Genomic DNA, 20511 nt, shown 5'->3' with positions numbered 1-20511 from the left:
CCTGCCAGTGTTTGAGTTGGCAGGGATACTAAGTCAGGCCCTTCCTGGGAGACCTGAGACTTTTCTGATGGTTGTTGACTTTACTTCAAGGACCCACAATGACCTTGCCAAACCATCCTTAGAATGCAAGGCATTTTCTTCTACCTAACCTTCCCTCTCCTTCACTTGGGGTCAGTTCAGCATTGAGTCTAAAGATTCCCTCCACATTTTCTCTCCCACAGGTGTTTCCCCTGATAAAATTTTCACATGAGTAATATCATCTTGGCATCTCTAAGAAGACATGACTGACACACTTGCCAAGGTCACATTCATGGTAGATGGCAAAGGAGGATTCAAATTCAGTACCTATCCGGGGCACCTGGGTGGCGCAGTCGGTTAAGCGTCTGACTTCAGCCAGGTCACGATCTCGCGGTCCGTGAGTTCGAGCCCCGCGTCAGGCTCTGGGCTGATGGCTCAGAGCCTGGAGCCTGTTTCCGATTCTGTGTCTCCCTCTCTCTCTGCCCCTCCCCCGTTCATGCTCTGTCTCTCTCTGTCCCAAAAATAAATAAACGTTGAAAAAAAAATGTATAAAAAAAAAAACAAAAACAAATTCAGTACCTATCCAAATGAGAACTTAACTACTTTATGTTACTATTTGTGCTCTGAAACAGAATTCTGCTTATCTCCAGTATTCCCACTATTTAGGTTTAGAGAAAAACAAAATAACAAAACAATGTAAGAATAAACAAAACAGGTTGCACTTGGGTGGCTCAGTCAGTTGAGCATCTAACTCTTGATTTCCACTCAGGTCAATCCCAGGGTTGTCTTCATGGGGCTCTGTGCTGAATGTGGAGCCTGCTTAAGATTCTTTCTCTCTCCCTCGGCCCCTCTCCCCCACTCGCATGCTAACAAAAAATTTTTTTTTAATTTTTAAAAAGAATAAAACAATATAAGAATAAACAAAACAAAACAAAAACTGTCTTAGCTCAGGCTGCCAATACAAAAATATCAGACCAGAGGCGCCTGGGTGGCGCAGTCGGTTAAGCGTCCAACTTCAGCCAGGTCACGATCTCGCGGTCCGTGAGTTCGAGCCCCGCGTCGGGCTCTGGGCTGATGGCTCAGAGCCTGGAGCCTGTTTCCGATTCTGTGTCTCCCTCTCTCTCTGCCCCTCCCCCGTTCATGCTCTGTCTCTCTCTGTCCCAAAAATAAATAAAAACGTTGAGAAAAAAATATTTTTTTTCAAAAATATCAGACTGGATGGCTTATAAATAACTTCCATGCACCCTTTGTTCAAGAAGTTACAGAAACATATGCTTCAAGGGCGCCTGGTGGTTCAGTCAGTTAAGTGTTCGACTTTGGCTCAGGTCATGATCTCACAGTTTGTGGGCTCAAGCCCCATGTCAGGCTCTGTGCTGACAGCTCAGAGCCTGGAGCCTCTTCAAATTCGGTGTCTCCCTCTCTTTGTTCCCCTCTGCTTGCATTCTGTCTCTCTCTCAAAAATAAATAAGAGATTAAAAAAAAAAAAAAAGACATACTCCAACAAAATGAGGGATTAACACAAAAAAAGAGGAAGAATGGGAGTCTAGAAAACAGGATCAAAAGGAAATCTCAAGATATGAAGGCAAGGCCCAGTACCATAGCAACGCTGCAGGCCCTGGGAGCAATGGCAACAAATAAGAGAAAAAGAACAGAAGAAAGTCTCAAAGTGGGGGGAAAAAGGGAAGACTTAATGTGTATGACTACACTTAGAGAGCTTTCTGTTGAAGAGTTGGGTGCTGGATTTGGAACAGAAATGTCAAAACAGGCAAACAAAAAAATGGCAAAATTTAACTCCAGGAGAAAAAAAGCTATTTAAGAAAGAAAATTTAATCATTATATATACTGTGTGTCCCACCTATGAACTATTTACACATCATCATCATCATCATCATCATAATCATCATCAAAACATTAAGTATTAATTCAACCAAAAATTGGGCTCTAACTATTCTATGGGCATTGAAAAAACTCAATAGATTACATCTAAAATTATATTCCCGGCATCCAACTCTTGATATCTTGATATCGGCTCAGGTCTTGCAGTTGTGACATCAAGCCCCATGCTGGGCTCTGTGCTGAGCAGAGCCTGCTTGAGATTCTCCCTTCCTCTCTCTCTCTGACCCTCCCCTGCTCACGTGCACATGCACGTGTGCTCTCTCTCTAAAAATAAACACACTTTAAAAAGTAAAATAAAAATTCTATTTCCACTAGTGTTGTTTACCACAAAGAAGAAAATGGGCCAGTGTGAGAAATAAAAAATGGTATACTACTAATCTGAATGTAAATATTTCTTATATGTTTATTGGCCTGCTATGTGTCCCCTTCAGTGAACTGTCTTTTCCTATCATTTTAGATATGCCATAGCAAAGGATGTCTCACCTCTCTGGATCAGACTACACTTTGATTCATCATCATGATGAAAAGAAATTTCAGCACACTAAGAGACCAGTTAGCCCACTTTCTTTTCTCTATCAAAAGCAATGCCCAATTAAAACAGCAATGATACCACTCACTGAATAGAATGTCAGAAATCCAAAAGATTTACAACAACAAATAATGCCAAGGATGTGGAGCAATACGAACTCTTCATTCATTGTTGGTGAGCATGCAACAGTCAGTTTGGCAGCTTCTTAACAAAACTAACCATACTCTTATGATAACAACCCAGCAGTTATGCTCCTTGATATTTCCTCAAATGAGTTAAACATTTACGTCCACACAAAAACCTGTACATAGATGTTTACAGCAGTTTTATTCAATAATTGCCCAAACTTGGAAGCAAACAAGTTGTCCTTCAGTATGTGAACAGATAAACTGTGGTATATTCAGACAATAAAATATTATTCTGGGGATACCTGCGTGGCTCAATCTGCTGAGCTTCTGACTATTGATTTCAGCTCAGCGCATGATCCCAGGGTTGTGGCATTAAGCCCCACGTCTGGCGCTGTGCTGAGTGTGGAGGCTTCTTGGGATTCTCTCTCTCTCCCTTTGCCCCTCTCCCCAGCTCCCACTCTCTCTCTAAAATTAAAAAATATATACACTGGCTGGGAAGATGGAGGCATAGGAGGACGCTGGGCTCACCGTGTCCTGATGGTCACTTAGATTCCACCCACACCTGCCTACATAGCCCAGGAAACCACCAGAAGACTAGCAGAACGGATTTTCTGGAGCCAAGCATAGATGAAAAGCCCACAAAAGAGGGTAGGAAGGGCAGAGAAGTGGTGCGAGCTACACAGACTGGCGGGAGGGAGCTGGAGTGGAGGGGCAGCCCGCCGGCAAAGCAGAGCCCCCGAGTCTGGCTTGCAAAAGTGGAGGGGCCAGACGGAGTGTGTTCAGACAGCAAGTGGGACTTAACATCTGGAAGATTATAAGCTAACAGCTCTGCCCAGAGAGTGGGAGGGCTGGAGGACAACGGGAGGGAGAGTTGCTGAGCCCGGAAAACAGAGCGCAGCTTGGCAGGGAACAAAGGCGCTCGCCAGCGCCATCTCCCTCGCCCATCCCCCAGCCAAAATCCCAAAGGGAACCAGTTCCTGTCAGGGAACTTGCTTGCACCAGGCAAACACCCAATGCTGTGCTTCTGCGGATCCGTCCCTCTGGTGGCGGGTCTGACTCCCTCCCGGTGCCACAGGGCCCCTTCCGAAGCGGATCACCGAAGGAAAAGCAAGCTGAGCCTGCCCCTCCCGCCCCTGTGCACCTTGCCGATCCACCCCAGCTAATACGCCAGATCCCCAACACCACAAACCTGGCAGTGTGCAAGTAGCCCAGAGGGGCCACACCACCCCACAGTGAATCCTACCCCTAGGAGAAGGGAAGAGAGATACACACCAGTCTGACTGTGGCCCCAGCGGTGGGCTGTTGGCAGACATCAGGTCTGACTGCGGCCCCGCCCACCAACCCAAGTTATTCAAGACAGCACAGGGGAAGTGCCCCACAGTTCCGCACCCCTCCAGGGGCTATCCAAAATGATGAAACGGAAGAACGCCCCTCAAAAAAACCTCCAGAAAATAATGACAGCTAATGAACTCATCAAAAACGATTTAAACAATATAACAGAAAGTAAATTTAGAATAATAGTCATAAAATTAATCGCTGGGCTTGAAAACAGTAGAAAGGACAGCAAAGAATCTATTGCTACAGAGATCAAGGGACTAAGGAACAGCCAGGAGGAGCTAAAAATGCTATTAATGAGCTGCAAAATAAAACGGAGACGACCACAGCTTGGATTGAAGAGGCAGAGGAGAGAATAGGTGAACTAGAAAATAAAATTATGGAAAAAGAAGAAGCTGAGAAAAAGAGAGATAAAAAAATCCAGGAGTATGAGGGGAAAATAGGAGAACTAAGTGATGCACTAAAGAGAAATAATCTATGCATAATTGGTATTCCAGAGGAGGAAGAGAGAGGGAAAGGTGCTGAAGGTGTACTTGAAGAAATAATAGCTGAGAACTTCCCTGATCTGGGGAAGGAAAAAGGCATTGAAATCCAAGAGGCACAGAGAACTCCCTTCAGACGTAACCTGAATCGATCTGCACGACATAATCATAGTGAAACTGGCAAAATACAAGGATAAAGAGAAAATTCTGAAAGCAGCTAGGGATAAACGTGCTGTAACATATAAAGGGAAACTGGTAAGACTCGTGACGGATCTCTCTACTGAAACTTGGCAGACAAGAAAGGAATGGCAGGAAATCTTCAATGTGATCAACAGAAAAAAATATGCAGCCGAGAATCCTTTATCCAGCAAATCTGTCATTTAGAATAGAAGGAGAGATAAAGGTCTTCCGAAACAAACAAAAATTGAAGGAATTCATCACCACTAAACCAGCCCTACAAGAGATCCTAAGGGGGATCCTGTGAGACAAAGTACCAGAGACATCGCTACAAGCATGAAACATACAGACATCACACTGAATGTAAATGGACTAAATGTGCCAACCAAAAGACATAGGGTATCAGAATGGATAAAAAAACAAGACCCATCTATTTGCTGTCTACAAGAGACTCATTTTAGACCTGAGGACACCTTCAGATTGAAAGTGAGGGGATGGAGAACTATCGTTCATGCTACTGGAAGTCAAAAGAGAGCTGGAGTAGCCATACTTATATCAGACAAACTAGACTTTAAATTAAAGGCTGTAACAAGAGATGAAGAAGGGCATTATATAATAATTACAGGGTCTATCCATCAGGAAGAGCTAACCATTATAAATGTCTATGCGCCGAATACGGGAGCCCCCAAATATATAAAACAATTACTCACAAACGTAAGCAACCTTACTGATAAGAATGTGGTAATTGCAGGGGACTTTAACACCCCACTTACAACAATGGATAGATCATCTAGACACATGGTCAATGAAACAAGGGCCCTGAAAGATACATTGGATCAGATGGACTTGACAAATATATCTAGAACTCTGCATCCCAAAGCAACAGAATAATACTTTCTTCTCAAGTGCACATGGAACATTCTCCAAGATAGATCACATACTGGGTCACAAAACAGCCCTTCATAAGTATACAAGAATTAAGATCATACCGTGCATACTTTCAGACCACAATGCTATGAAGCTTGAAATCAACCACAGGAAAAAGTCTGGAAAACCTCCAAAAACATGGAGGTTAAAGAACATCCTACTCAAGAATGAATGGGTCAACCAGGCAATTAGAGAAGAAATTTAAAAATATATGGAAACAAACGAAAATGAAAATACAACAATGCAAATGCTTTGGGATGCAGCGAAGGCAGTCCTGAGAGGAAAATACACTGCAATCCAGGCCTATCTCAAGAAATAAGAAAAATCCCAAATACAAAATCTAACAGAACACCTAAAGGAAATAGAAGAAGAACAGCAAAGACACCCTAAACCCAGCAGAAGAAGAGAAATAATAAATATTAGAGCAGATATAAACAATATAGTATCTAAAAAAAACTGCAGAGCAGATCAATGAAACCAAGAGTTGGTTTTTTGAAAAAATAAACAAAATTGATAAACCTCTAGCCAGGCTTCTCAAAAAGAAAAGGGAGATGACCCAAATAGTAAAATCATGAATGAAAATGGAATTATTACAACCAATCCCTCAGAAATACAAGCAATTATCAGGGAATACTATGAAAAACTATATGCCAACAAACTGGACAACCTGGAAGAAATGGACAAACTCCTAAACACCCACACACTTCCAAAACTCAATCAGGAGGAAATAGAAAGCTTGAACAGACCCATAACCAGCAAAGAAGTTGAATCAGTTATCAAAAATCTCTCAACAAATAAGAGTCCAGGACCAGATGGCTTCCCAGGGGAGTTCTACCAGACGTTTAAAGCAGAGATAATACCTATCCTTCTCAAGCTATTCCAAAAATAGAAAGGGAAGGAAAACTTCCAGACTCATTCTATGAAGCCAGTATTACTTTGATTCCTAAACCAGACAGAGACCCAGTAAAAAAAGAGAACTACAGGCCAATATCCCTGATGAATATGGATGCAAAAAATCTCAGTAAGATACTAGCAAATCGAATTCAACAGCATATAAAAAGAATTATTCACCATGATCAAGTGGGATTCATTCCTGGGATGCAGGGCTGGTTCAACATTCGCAAATCAATCAACGTGATACATCACATTAATAAAAGAAAAGATAAGAACCATATGATGCTGTCAATCAATGCAGAAAAAGCATTTGACAAAATTCAGCATCCTTTCTTAATAAAAACCCTCGAGAAAGTCGGGATAGAAGGAACATACTTAAACATCATAGAAGCCATTTATGAAAAGCCCACAGCTAATATCATCCTCAGTGGGGAAGAACTGAGAACTTTCCCCTGAGATCAGGAACACGACAGGGATGTCCACTCTCACCGCTGTTGTTTAACACAGTGTTGGAAGTGTTAGCATCAGCAATCAGACAACAAAAGGAAATCAAAGGCATCAAAATCGTCAAAGATGAAGTCAAGCTTTCACTTTTTGCAGATGACATGATATTATACATGGAAAATCTGATAGACTCCACCAAAAGTCTGCTAGAACTGATACAGGAATTCAGCAAAGTTGCAGGATACAAAATCAATGTACAGAAATCAGTTGCATTCTTATGCACTAATAATGAAGCAACAGAAAGACAAATAAAGAAACTGATCCCATTCACAGTTGCACCAAGAAGCATAAAATACCTAGGAATAAATCTAACCAAAGATGTAAAAGATCTGTATGCTGAAAACTATAGAAAGCTTATGAAGGAAATTGAAGAAGATATAAAGAAATGGAAAAACATTCTGTGCTCATGGGTTGGAAGAATAAATATTGTCAAAATGTCAATACTACCCAAAGCTATCTACACATTCAATGCAATCCCAATCAAAATTGCACCAGCATTCTTCTCAAAGCTAGAACAAGCAATCCTAAAATTCATATGGAACCACAAAAGGCCCCAAATGGCCAAAGTAATTTTGAAGAAGAAGACCAAAGCAGGAGGCATCACAATCCCAGACTTTAGCCTCTACTACAAAACTGTAATCATCAAGACAGCATGGTATTGGCACAAAAACAGACACATAGACCAGTGGAATAGAATAGAAACCCCAGGGGGCGCCTGGGTGGCGCAGTCGGTTAAGCGTCCGACTTCAGCCAGGTCACGATCTCGCGGTCTGGGAGTTCGAGCCCCGCGTCAGGCTCTGGGCTGATGGCTCAGAGCCTGGAGCCTGTTTCCGATTCTGTGTCTCCCTCTCTCTCTGCCCCTCCCCCGTTCATGCTCTGTCTCTCTCTGTCCCAAGAATAAATAAACGTTGAAAAAAAAAAAAATAATAGAAACCCCAGAACTAGACCCACAAAAGTATGGCCAACTAGTGTTTGACAAAGCAGGAAAGAATATCCAATGGAAAAAAGACAGGCTCTTTAACAAATGGTGCTGGGAGAACTGGACAGCAACATTCAGAAGGTTGAAACTAGACCACTTTCTTACACCATTCACAAAAATAAACACAAAATGGATAAAGAACCTGAATGTGAGACAGGAAACCATCAAAACCCTAGAGGAGAAAGCAGGAAAAGACCTCTCTGACCTCAGCCGCAGCAATTTCTTACTTGACACATCCCCAAAGGCAAGAGAATTAAAAGCAAAAATGAACTACTGGGACCTCATGAAGATAAAAAGCTTCTGCACAGCACAGGAAACAATCAACAAAACTAAAAGGCAACCAATGGAATGGGAAAAGATATTTGCAAATGACATATCGGACAAAGGGCTAGTATCCAAAATCTATAAAGAGCACATCAAACTCCACACCCAAAAAACAAATAATCCAGTGAAGAAATGGGCAGAAAACATGAATAGACACTTCTCTAAAGAAGACATCCAGATGGCTAACAGGCACATGAAAAGATGCTCAACATTGCTCCTCATCAGGGAAATACAAAACAAAAGCACACTCAGGTATCACCTCACACCAGTCAGAGTGGCCAAAATGAACAAATCAGGAGACTATAGATGCTGGAGAGGATGTGGAGAAATGGGAACCCTCTTGCACCGTTGGTGGGAATGCAAACTGGTGCAGCCACTCTGGAAACAGTGTGGAGGTTCCTCAAAAAATTAAAAATAGGCCTACCCTATGACCCAACAGTAGCACTGCTAGGAATTTACCCAAGGGATACAGGAGTACTGATGCATAGGGGCACCTGTACCCCAATGTTTATAGCAGCACTCTCAACAATAGCCAAATTATGGAAAGAGCCTAAATGTCCATCAACTGATGAATGGATAAAAAAAATTGTGGTTTATATACACAATGGAGTACTACGTGGCAATGAGAAAGAATGAAATATGGCCCTTTGTAGCAACGTGGATGGAACTGGAGAGTGTGATGCTAAGTGAAATAAGCCATACAGAGAAAGACAGATACCATATGGTTTCACTCTTATGTGGATCCTGAGAAACTTAACAGGAACCCATGGGGGAGGGGAAGGAAAAAAAAAAAAAAAGGAGAGGTTAGAGTGGGAGAGAGCCAAAGCATAAGAGACTTTTAAAAACTGAGAATAAACTGAGGACTGATGGGTGGTGGGAGGGAGGGGAGGGTGGGTGATGGGTACTGAAGAGGGCATCTTTTGGGATGAGCACTGGGTGTTGTATGGAAACCAATTTGACAATAAATTTCATATATTAAAAATAAATAAATAAAATAAATAAATAAAATTAAAAAAGAAAGTTGTTCAAGTTAAAAAAATAAAAAAATAATAAAATTTAAAAGTATATATATTATTTCATGCTAACAAAGGAAAATGACCTGTCAAGCATGACAAAACATGGAAGAATCCTAAATGCATAATACTAAGTGGAAGAAGCCAATCTGAAAAGGCTATGTGCTGTATGATTTCAACTACATGACATTCTGAAGAAGGCAAAACTATGAAGACAGTAGAAAAATCAGTGGTTGCCAGGGGCTCAGGGAGAGGGTAGGAAGGATTAATAGGTAGAACACAAAGGATTTTTGGGGCAGTGAAACTATTCTATATAAAACTGTAACACTGGATGTATGTCAGCACACATTTGTCAAAACCCACAGAATATATAACAAAAAGTGAACCCTAGGGGTGTCTGGATGGCTCAGTCGGTTAGGCTTGGTTTTGGCTCAGGTCATGATCTCACGGTTTGTGAGTCTGAGCCCCACAGAGCCTGCTTGGGATTCTCTCTCTCCTTCTCTAGAGGCAGGCCCTCTCTAGGGGCAGAGTCCCTCTCCTGCTTGCTTGTTCTATGTCTCTCAAAATAAATAAAAAACTGAAAAAACAATAATAAAATAAAATGGTTTTTTTTGAAGAGTGAACCCTAATGTAAACTATGGACTTCAGTTAATAATAATGTATCAATACTGGCTCATTGATGATAACAAATGTACTGCATTAATATAAGATGTTAATAATAAGAGGTATATAGGAACTCTTTTTTTTTTAAGATTTTATTTGTAAGCAATCTCTGTACCCAACATGGGGCTCAAACCCACAACCCCAAGATCAAGAGTTGCATGCCCCACCTACTGAGCCAGCCAGGTACACTAGGAACTCTACTTTCTGCTTAGTTTTTCTATGAACTTAAAACTGAAGTCTACTGAAAAAAAAAAAAAAAAAAAAAAAAAAAAAAAAAAAAAAAAAAAAAAAGCAATGCCCAAACAATACTCACATAGGATCCAAGTTATGTATACCTTTCTGTCACAAATGGGAATAGTGCTGGTGTGGCTTGCACAACATTAGTGATCTCCATTCTACAGCTGAGTTCAATAAAGAGCACCCAGGTTACCACTTCAGCAAGCAGAGGGGCTACTCTGGCTCCTTTTGTTTGCCTTTCTAGAGTAGAGGCTGAGTGACCATGATGAAATTGGTAATTCATAAATCTTGGACCTTCTGACCAAAATCTTAAAAGACCCTAAAACCTGGCAAATTCTCTCCTTTCTTTTGCTTTGAAAAACAAAGTGGTCTGTCTCCCCTGAATAATAATGAAGTAGGATACATATTAAAAAATACGTAATGGTGTGTTGGGCTGGCTCAGTCAGAAAAGCATGTAACTCTGATCTTGAGGTTGTGAGTTCGAGCCCCATGTTGGGTATAGAGATAACAAAAAAATTTTTTTTAAATGAGAATGATTTCTAACCAAAGGGAGCTTAAGCAGAGGATTTTTACATATTATTCATTCTTACTCAGGGGCAGATATGCACACATCTCACAGGTAGAATGCATACTTTAAGCATGTCTTTCACACCTGCTCCTAGAAGAAGGAAAAATTATTTCATGCCAGGCCCTATGTGGGGCTTTCCCCAAGGCTCATTCATTACACTTATCTTTTACCCATTTTTCCACTTATATTCTGGTATTTTTCTTATTATTTTATAATATTTTGTTGTATAGTGAAGATAATTACCAACAAGAGAAGCTTCACTTAAAACTAAACAGAGGAGCTGAGCAGAAAGGGATGGAGAGTGAGTACTAATGAGTACAGTCTTTCTTTTTTGGAATGATGAGAATGTTCTGGAATTAGATAGTGGTGATGGTTGCACAATTGTGAATATACCAAAAACCACCACCAAATTGTACATGTTGAAAAGATAAATGTTTGGTATTGACAAAGACTCTCTCCTTGACCAAACTAAGCAGGTTCCTCTGAGTCTTCTCTACCAGAGCTTGTCCTTAGCCACTGTCCTTAACTTCAGCCTGCATAGCCTAATTGAGCAAGACTTCTAAATCAGTTTAGAGAGAATCCCCACCCTAATCTGATCTCCCTGGATTTTGATCAAATTCCTCGTCCCCCACCCTTGATATCTAAACCTTTAGCCTGCTTTCAGTAAGAATCCTGTTTAAATTAGTTTAGCAAGAATCCTCTACCCTTTATGTCTCTTAGTAATTTTTTATCCACTGACCCCCTCTTCAGAGTTGAGCCTAATCTCTCTCCCTATTACAATAATCCTGAATAAAGTCTTCATTACCATTTTGACATGTGTCTGAATAATTTCTTTAACAGCATATAAATTTTATCTCAATAAAGCTCTTATTCAAGGAACTAAATAGAAAATCTTGTCTGTCTTATATCCATCACTAAATGTGATGATAAAAGTGCCAATCACACAGTAGTTAAAATACTAAACAATATGTAACTGATTTGCCCAAATCTATATATAATTTTCCAATTTAAGTAAATCCAAAATGATGCCTATCTAATTGGAAGAAAAATTAAAAGAAGAAATTATTATATATAATCACATATGTAAAATCAATCACTGGTAAACTGTCTACATTGAGATAATTTACTCCTTCCCAAATAGTGGTACATATTTCTTTGTTATTTTTCTTACTGGTTTTTTGTTTTGTTTTGTTTTTTGTGTTTTTTTCTTACTGTTTTTTTTTTAAATTAAAAAAAAATTTTTTTTAATCTTTGAGAGAGAGAGACAGAGAGAGACAGAGTGGGAGCAGGGGAGAAACAGAGAGGGAGACACAGAATCCAAAGCAAGTTCCAGGCTCTGAGCTGCCAGCACAGAGCCTGATGCGGGGCTCCAACTCAGAACCACGAGATCATGACCCAAGCAGAAGTCAGACACTTAACCAAGTGAGCCACCCAGGCACCCCTTTATTTTTCTTACTTGATTAGCTTTTTAAAAAATTATTAAGTAATAAGTGCAACACTGTAATATTTCAAAACTGAATAGGCGCTTACAGGAAAAGATGGATAATCTGCCATCTCCCTTCTCCCTTCCGATTCACTCTTATGAAGTAATCAATGTTAAGTCTTTTGATATATATCCTTCCGCATCTTTCCTTGTGCTCTTACATATATGGATGAGTTTTTTTTAATGAGTCATGTTACACACATAATACTATAATTTTTTCACTTATCTATATATGAAGAACATTCCTCTAGATCAATCATAGAGCTCTAATTTATTCTTTTTAATAGCTGCATGTTTCTTATTTCCTAACATTAACAATCATTCAAGAACTCCTTTACTAAAGGACACTTACGCTATTTCTAGATTTTTACCATTATGCTACAACAAATAATTTGAATGTATATACATATACTGACTGAACCAGGAGCCTCCAGTTCTCATTTTCTTTTTTTTTTTTTAAGTTTATTTTGAGAGAGAGAGAGAATAGGCAGGGAGGGGGAGTGAGACAGGGGCAGAGGATCCAAAGCAGGCTTTGTGCTGACAGAAGAGAGCCCAATTGCTGGGCTCGAACTCACAAACCAAAGTCAAACACTTAACAGACTGAGCCACCCAGGTACCCCTCCAGTTATCATTTTCTATGCATTTTTTTTTCAGTTTTATTATAGAGATGTGATAATACTATATTATTTCCAGTCTTTCGTTTTCTATTTAAAATTGTGACATAGAGGTACCTGGGTGGCTCAGTCGGTTAAGTGTCCAACTCTTGATTTCAGCTCAGGTCATAATCTCATGGTTGTGAGATTGAGCTCCGTGCTGGGCTCCACGCTGGTGTGGAGCCTGTTTGGGATTCTCTCTCCCTCTCCCTCTGCTCCTCTCCCACTTGCATTCTCTCTCTCTTTCTCAAAAAAAAAAAAAAATTGTGATATAAACATTTCCCCCATGTTATAACTCTGTAAACAATACTTTAAATAGATTTATAATATCATCCATTAAACTATAGACTATATCTTTGATTCTGTAATTCCACATGTAGTGACTGAACTTCATGGAATAATAATAGATCAGACAAAGAAACACACTAACACATCATTTGCTAAAACAAAAATTTGGAAACAACCTAAATGTTAAATTCAAGGAATGGTTAAATAAATTATGGAATAGTACATAAATAATAGTGAATATTATAAAATTGAAATTAGGTATATGTATTTTTCATAAATAAATCATTTTTACAAATTATACCAATTAATTCTCCCACCAGCAATGTACTTACAATGTTAAGTCCATAATAGTAGCTGTTATTATTATTAGGCACTTACTATGTTCCAGGAACTATCCTAAGTCTGTACATGTGTTAATTAATCTAACTGTCAAAATATCCCTAGTACAGGGATGTCTGGATGGCTCAGTAGGTTAAGTGTCCCACTCTTGATTTCAGCTCAGATCATGAGATGAAGCCCTGTGGAGCCTGCTTGGGATTCTCTCTCCCTCTCCCCTGTTTGCATGTATATGCTCGCTCGCTCTCTCTCTCTCTCTCTCTCTCTCTCTCAAAAAAAAAAAATCCCTAGTACAGAATTTATTACCAATACTAAGGTACAAAGGAAGAGAAAATAACTCAAGGAAAACAATTCCACCTATACAAACAAGATAAACACTCTCATTCTGAGTACTCAGCCTTCATATAAGAATTTTATCTTGGTCCCAAAATCATCTGATTGTGTTCAATTTCTTAAGGTATGAAACTCTTTGGAATTAGTTCAAAGGCCCTGAAAAAGAAAACTTCCCTTGGCATGCTGTTCATGATTACCTGCTATTGTTCAGGAATTTGCAGTGAATTCAGTCTTAAGAAAAATTACTGTAAAGACATCCAAATCAGTAAGGAAGAAGTAAAACTTTCACTCTTTGCAGATGACATAATACTATACAGAAAAACCAAAAGACTACACCAAAAAACTGCTAAAACTGATAAAGGAATTTAGTAAAGTGGCAGGATACAAACTCAATGTACAGAAATCTGTTGCATTTCTATATGCCAGTAATGAAACAACAGAAACAGAAATTAATAAAACAATCCCATTTACAATTGAACCTAAAATATGAGATGCCTAGGAATAAACCTAACCAAAGAGGTGAAAGATCTGTACTCTGAAAACTATAAAACACTGATGAAAGAAATTGAAGACAACACCAAGAAATGAAGACATATAATACTCATGGATTGGAAGAACAAATATTGTGAAAATATCTATATTACCCAAAGCAATCTACATATTTAATGCAATCCTTGTCAGAATTCCAACAGCATTTTTCACAGAACCAGAACAAACAATCCTAACATTTTTATGGAATCAAAAGACTCCAAATAGCCAAAGCAATCTTGAAAAAGAAAAGAAAAGCTGCAGGCATCACAATTCTGGACTTGAAGTTATATTACAAAGCTGTAGTAATCAAAACAGTATGGTAATGGAACAAAACTAGATACAGAATAAAAACAGAAATAAACCCACAATTATATGGTCAATCTTTGACAAAGTGGAAAAGAATACCCAATGGAAAAAAGACAGTCTCTTCAACAAATGGCCTTGGGAAAACTGGACAAAAACATGCAAGAGAAAGAAACTGGCTCACTTTTTTACACTATCTACAAAAACAAATTTAAAATGGATTAAAAACCAAAACGTGAGACTGGAAACGAGAAAAATCCTAGAAGAGAGCACAGAAAGCACAGGCAGTAACTTCTCTGACATTGGCTATAGCAACTTTTTATAGATAGGTCCAAGGCAAAGGAAACAAAAGCAAATCAATCAATCAACAAAACCAAAAGGCAACTTACAGAATGGGAAAAGATATTTCCAAATGACATATCCAATAAAGGGTTGGTACCCAAAACATACAAAAAGTTTATAAAACTCATCACCCAAAAAACAAATAATCCAGTGAAAAAACAGGCAGAAGACACGAACAAACATTTTCCAAAGAAGACTTCCAGATGGCCAATAGACACATGAAAAGATGTTCATTAACATTTAACATCAGGGAAATGCAAATCAAAACTACAATGAGATATCACTTCATACCTGTAAGAATGGCTGAAATCAACAACACAAGAAACAACAGGTGTTGGCCAAGGATGTGGAGAAAATTAACCTCTTGCACTGTTGGTGGGAATGTGAACTGATGCAGCCACTGTGGAAAACCCTATGGAGGTTTCTCAGAAAGTTAAAAATAGAACTATATTATGATCCAGTAATAGCACTACTGGATATTTACCCAAAGAACACAAAAACTCTAATTCAGAAGGGATACATGCGCCCCTATGTTTATAGCAGCATTATTTACAATAGCCAAGATATGAAAGTAGCCCATGTGTCCATCGATATATAAATGGATAAATATGTGGTATATATACAAGGGAATATTATTTGGCCATAAAAATAATAAAATCTTGCCATTGGAGCTAGAGAGTATAATGCTAAACAAAATAAGTCAGAGAAAGACAAATATTATATGATTTCACTCATGGCATTTAAGAAACAAAACAAACAAGCAAAGGGAAAAAAAAAGAAGGAGAAAGAGACAAACCAAGAGGCAGATTCTTAACTACAGAAAACAAACTTATGGTTACCAGAGGGGAGGTGGGGGGGATGGGTGAAACTAACTTGAATTAAAATAAAAAAAGATTACTGTATAATAGGAAGAATATTCTTGACATATTGTAGATACACATAACCAAAGCCCAGAAATCTCAATTATTGTCCCAAGATTAGAACCTTAATTTCTGAGTTCTATTTATCTTCCCTGGAAGGCACAGACTTGATTTGCTTTAAAAATCAAGGACTTCTGGTAAAAATTTTATAGCACTTTAAAATACAGTACAGCAAATAAACTTAATATTACTTGGACCTGGCAATGATATCATAGAAATGCTTTCTGTTTTCCCTCTCTTTGCCCAAAGCTTCCAAGAGACTGGTGAAAGTGCCTGACTCCTGCAGCTCCTGCATGGTCTTTGTAATTATGTCACTGAAAAACTGCCTGTAAGGAGAAACAAGAAAGATGAGTTAATAAATTTCCTTACATTTACAAAGGGCTACAGAAGTCACACAAGTTAAGACCTGGAATGAAAATCAGAACTAAGTTGGAATTACTCCTGGAATGCAAGAATAATTTAACATTAGGAAGTCTATTAATAGAGGGGCGACTGGGTGGCTTAGTCAGTCAAGCATCCAACTTTGGCTAAGGTCATGATCTCATAGTTCGTGGGTTCAAACCCCACGTTGAGCTCTGTGTTGGGCTCCAGGCTAACAATGTGGAGCCTGCTTAGGACTCTCTCTCTCTCTCCCTCTCCCTCTGCCCTTCACCCACCCACATTTTCTCTCAAAAATAAATTAAAAAAAAAAAAAGAAAGTCTATTAATAGAATTCATCACATTAACAAAGGCAAAAGGAGGAAAAACCATAAGACCATCACAACAGATGGCAGAAAAGGCATTTGGCAAAACTCAATACCCATTGGTTTAAAAATAAACGACAAAAACTTCGCAAACTAGAAATAAAAGAGAACTTCCTTAACCTGACAAAGTTTAGATACCAACTACTAACAAACATTAAATGTACAGTATAATATTATGTACACAATATTTAAAAACATGTAAAACTAGGGGCGCCTGGGTAGTTCAGTCTGTTAAGCATTCAACTTCAGCTTGGGTCATGATCTCTGTTCACAAGTTCATGTGGGGCCTGAGCTGGCAACGTGGAGCCCGCTTAGGATCCTCTGTCCTCTCTCTGCTCCTACCCATCCCCCCAAAAAATTTTTTTTAAAAACATGTAAAACTGTATGTACTGTTTAAATAAAACACATACATACCTAATAAAAGTATCACAACATGTAAGAGAATAATAAATACCATATTCAGAATAGAGTTCATCTTTGGGGGAAGAGTGAGGGGGACTAGCATCTGAGGCTTCAATTGTATCTGTAGTATTTCATTTAAAAACAAAACAAAACAGGGGTGCCTGGGTGGCTTGGTCCATTGAACGCTCATCTTCAGCTAAGGTCAAGATCCTGCAGTACGTGAGTTCAACCCTCACATTGGGCTTGCTGTCTCCCAGAGCCTGCTTTCAATCTTCTGTCTCTCTGTCTCTGTCTCTCTCTCTCTCTCTCTCTCTCTCTCTCTCTCTCAGTCCCTCTCAAAAATAAACCTTTAAAATAAAATAAAATGAATTCTTAAAAAAAAAACAAACCTCTAAAGCAATTATGGTAAAACGTTAAGATTTGGTGCTTACACACATTTAAGTATTCATTATTTCATTATTTATATTTTTCTGTATTTTGGGGTGCTCGGGTGGCTCAGTGGGTTGAGCATCCAACTTTGGCTAAGGTCATGATCTCACAGTTTGTGAATTCCAGCTCCAAGTCCAGCTCACTGCTGTCAGCCTGTCAGCACGGAGCTCACTTTGGATCCTTTGTCCCCGACTCTCTGCCCCTTCCCTGCTTGCTCTTTCCCTCTCTCTCTCCCCCGAAAAATTATATTTTTCTGCATTTAAAAAATATTTGAGGGGCGCCTGGGTGGCTCAGTGGGTTGAGTGTCTGACTTTGGCTCAGGTCATGATCTCATGGTTTATGAGTTCCAGCCCCGCATTGGGCCCTGTGCTGACAGCTCAGGGCTTGGTGCCTGCTTCGGATTCTGTGTCCCCCTTTCTTTCTGCCTCTCCCCTGCTTGTGCTCTCTCTCTCAAAAATAAATAAACATTAAAATAATTTTTTTAATAATAAAAAATATTTCATAATTTTGCAAAACTTAAACCTTTTAAAAATTTTTAAAAAGAGGGGCGCCTGGGTGGCTCAGTCAGTTAAAAGCTCAGGTCATGATCTCACAGTTTGTGGGTTAAAGCCCTGCTTCGGGCTTTGTGCTGACATCTCAGAGCCTAGAGCCTGCTTCAGATTCTGTGTCTCCCTCTCTCTCTGCCCTTCCCCCACTCATGCTCTGTCTCTCTTGCTCTCTCTCAAAAATAAATAAAACATTAAAAAAATTTTTTTTGAAGAGCTAATAAAACCCTCACATTTTAGAGATGAGTAAACCCAGGCTCAGGAAGGTTAAATGACCTGCCTAATCACATAACTAATTTGAGAAAGATGTATAACCATATAATTCATACTTCCTGACTCCTAGTCCATTGGTTTCTATAATATTCTGGTGGGTAGAGAATTTTAAAAACTGCTTTTTAATGTTTTGATATAGAGTCGGCAAGAATTACGCTATTTTACATAATAATCTATTAACAACAGTTCAAAGAAAAAGATTCAAAACCTATATTAAGAGAAAAGTTAAGTATACCAAAGTAAAAAAAACCAATTGAGGGGCGTCTGGGTGGCGCAGTCGGTGAAGCGTCCGACTTCAGCCAGGTCACGATCTCGCGGTCCGGGAGTTCGAGCCCCGCGTGAGGCTCTGGGCTGATGGCTCAGAGCCTGGAGCCTGTTTCCGATTCTGTGTCTCCCTCTCTCTCTGCCCCGCCCCCGTTCATACTCTGTCTCTCTCTGTCCCAAAAATAAATAAACGTTGAAAAAAAACCAAAAAAACAATTGAAAAGATATTAGCCATCACATGGAGACAGAAAAGGACATTAGCTAGATTGGGTGTTTATAAGCTGGATACCTTTCTGTCATGCATGCAAATCTGAGCCAGATTGATTTTAACAAGAAACATTACCCCTCTGATGCAGGGATTGGAAAATTTTTCCTATAAAGGGACAAATGGTAAATGTTTTGGCTTTGCAGGCCATAAATTCTCTGTTGCAACTCCTCAACTCTGTTGTTGTAGCATGAAAGCAGCAAGAGACAATATGTAACCAAATGAGCAATGCTGTATTCCAATAAAATTTATTTTCAAAAACAGACCACAGGCTGCATTTGGCTGGTGGCCCTGGGTAATTGTTCTAAGCATTCATTTACCAACAGTCCTTACCATCATATTACATCCTCTTTTATTTTATTTTTAAAAATTTTTTAAAGTTTATTTTTGAGAGAGAGAGAGACAGAGCACAAGCAGGGGAGGGGCAGAGAGAGGGAAACCCAGAATCCAAAGCAGGCTCCAGGCTCTGAGCTGTCAGCACAGAGCCCAACACGAGGCTCGAACTCACGAACCATGAGATCATGACCTGAGCCAAAGTTAGACGCTCAACAGACTAAGCCACCCAAGCACCCCATATTACATCCTCTATTAAACTTAACAGGTTTCTTTGTCAGCAAGCCAGCTGACAACAAAAAACTGAATACTGAGACAATGGAAACTGAGACTGCCTTTCAGAAATTCTCGGGGCTCCTGGGTGCCCCGCTTGGCTAAGTGTCCCACTCTTGATTTCAGCTCAGGTTATGATATCACAGTTATGAGACTGAGCCCTGAGTTGGGCTCCGCTCAGAGTGGGAAGACTGCTTAAGATTCTCTCTCTCCCTCTGTCCCTCTCCCCCACTCCCGCTGTCTTTCTCTACAAATAAAAAATAATAAATAAATAAATGAATAAATGAATAAATAACTGGAAACAAAGGCTCAACAACTTGCCCATGATCATATAGCCACCATACTTCCAATTGTACCACACTTCCTCTAGGCAGTCTTTAGCTAATCCTATTATCAGCAGTAGCTTTCCATATAATGACCAATCCATAAGAGAAGACAGCAGTCGACCACCCTTGCACCCATTTTTCATCCATAATAAATATACTACTACATTCCAAATATGCTCTCCTTCCTTACCTGTCTACCTGAATTTTCTTCAGTGTCTCCGTAGACATTATGGTCTGTCTTATAGGTTTTTTGAAGACAAGATCTTGCGTTTTGTTAAATCCGTTGGCCAATTGGCTTCCTTGTCTGATTTCTGGCAACTTGGTTTCTTCTTTAGGTAAGAATGGACTCGTTATTATTGAGGTTTTTGGGTCATCTGAAAGTTTTTCTAAGGTCTTTCCTTCAAAATTGATTTCTTTATTTTTCTTCTAAAAACAAGAAATAATGTTTTATGTAATACAGATTTTAAGAGTAAAGAAACAATGCTATACAAGAGCCTCTGCCTACATTTTTCAACCTCATCTTCTGCCACTTGTACTCGACACACAAGAAAATTACTCTTTTCTTCAGCCACATAAACCATGTCCTGCTATTTTGTTCCTTCCTGCCCCTAGACAACATTCCTTTTCTGTCTTTCCTCAGTGTACCACCAGGTAAACTTTAAGATTTTGATCAAAGGAAAAGTTATTTGTGAAACACCTTTATTAGCAGACATTTACCATATTGTAATTCTTGTATACATTGTATACAATTGTATAATCGTCTCCATCAGATTGTAAATTCTATGAAGGAAGGGA

At 39.2% G+C, this 20511-nt stretch overlaps 2 protein-coding genes across 2 annotated transcripts in view; one reads left to right on the top strand and one right to left on the bottom strand.

Annotated features, from left to right (window-relative positions):
• Positions 1–2870, top strand: part of LRCH3 (leucine rich repeats and calponin homology domain containing 3) — a 152819-nt gene extending 149949 nt beyond the window's left edge. Inside the window, exon 24 of the transcript XR_006299384.1 lies at positions 2372–2870. The gene's annotated coding sequence lies outside the window, so the exon portion shown is untranslated. The remainder of the gene's footprint in view (positions 1–2371) is intronic.
• The window catches only part of IQCG (IQ motif containing G), a 56725-nt gene that overhangs the window by 26913 nt on the left and 9301 nt on the right, over positions 1–20511 (bottom strand). The window contains exons 4-5 of the mRNA XM_043594428.1: positions 19907–20142; positions 16061–16189 (exon numbers count right to left, since the gene is read on the bottom strand). Coding sequence (XP_043450363.1) covers positions 16061–16189; positions 19907–20142 — 365 coding nt within the window. The remainder of the gene's footprint in view (positions 1–16060; positions 16190–19906; positions 20143–20511) is intronic.

The sequence above is a fragment of the Prionailurus bengalensis genome, chromosome C2 (genome assembly GCF_016509475.1).
Source record: "Prionailurus bengalensis isolate Pbe53 chromosome C2, Fcat_Pben_1.1_paternal_pri, whole genome shotgun sequence".
NCBI classification, from domain to species: domain Eukaryota; kingdom Metazoa; phylum Chordata; class Mammalia; order Carnivora; family Felidae; genus Prionailurus; species Prionailurus bengalensis.
This window is presented reverse-complemented; position numbering and strand designations above follow the sequence as displayed.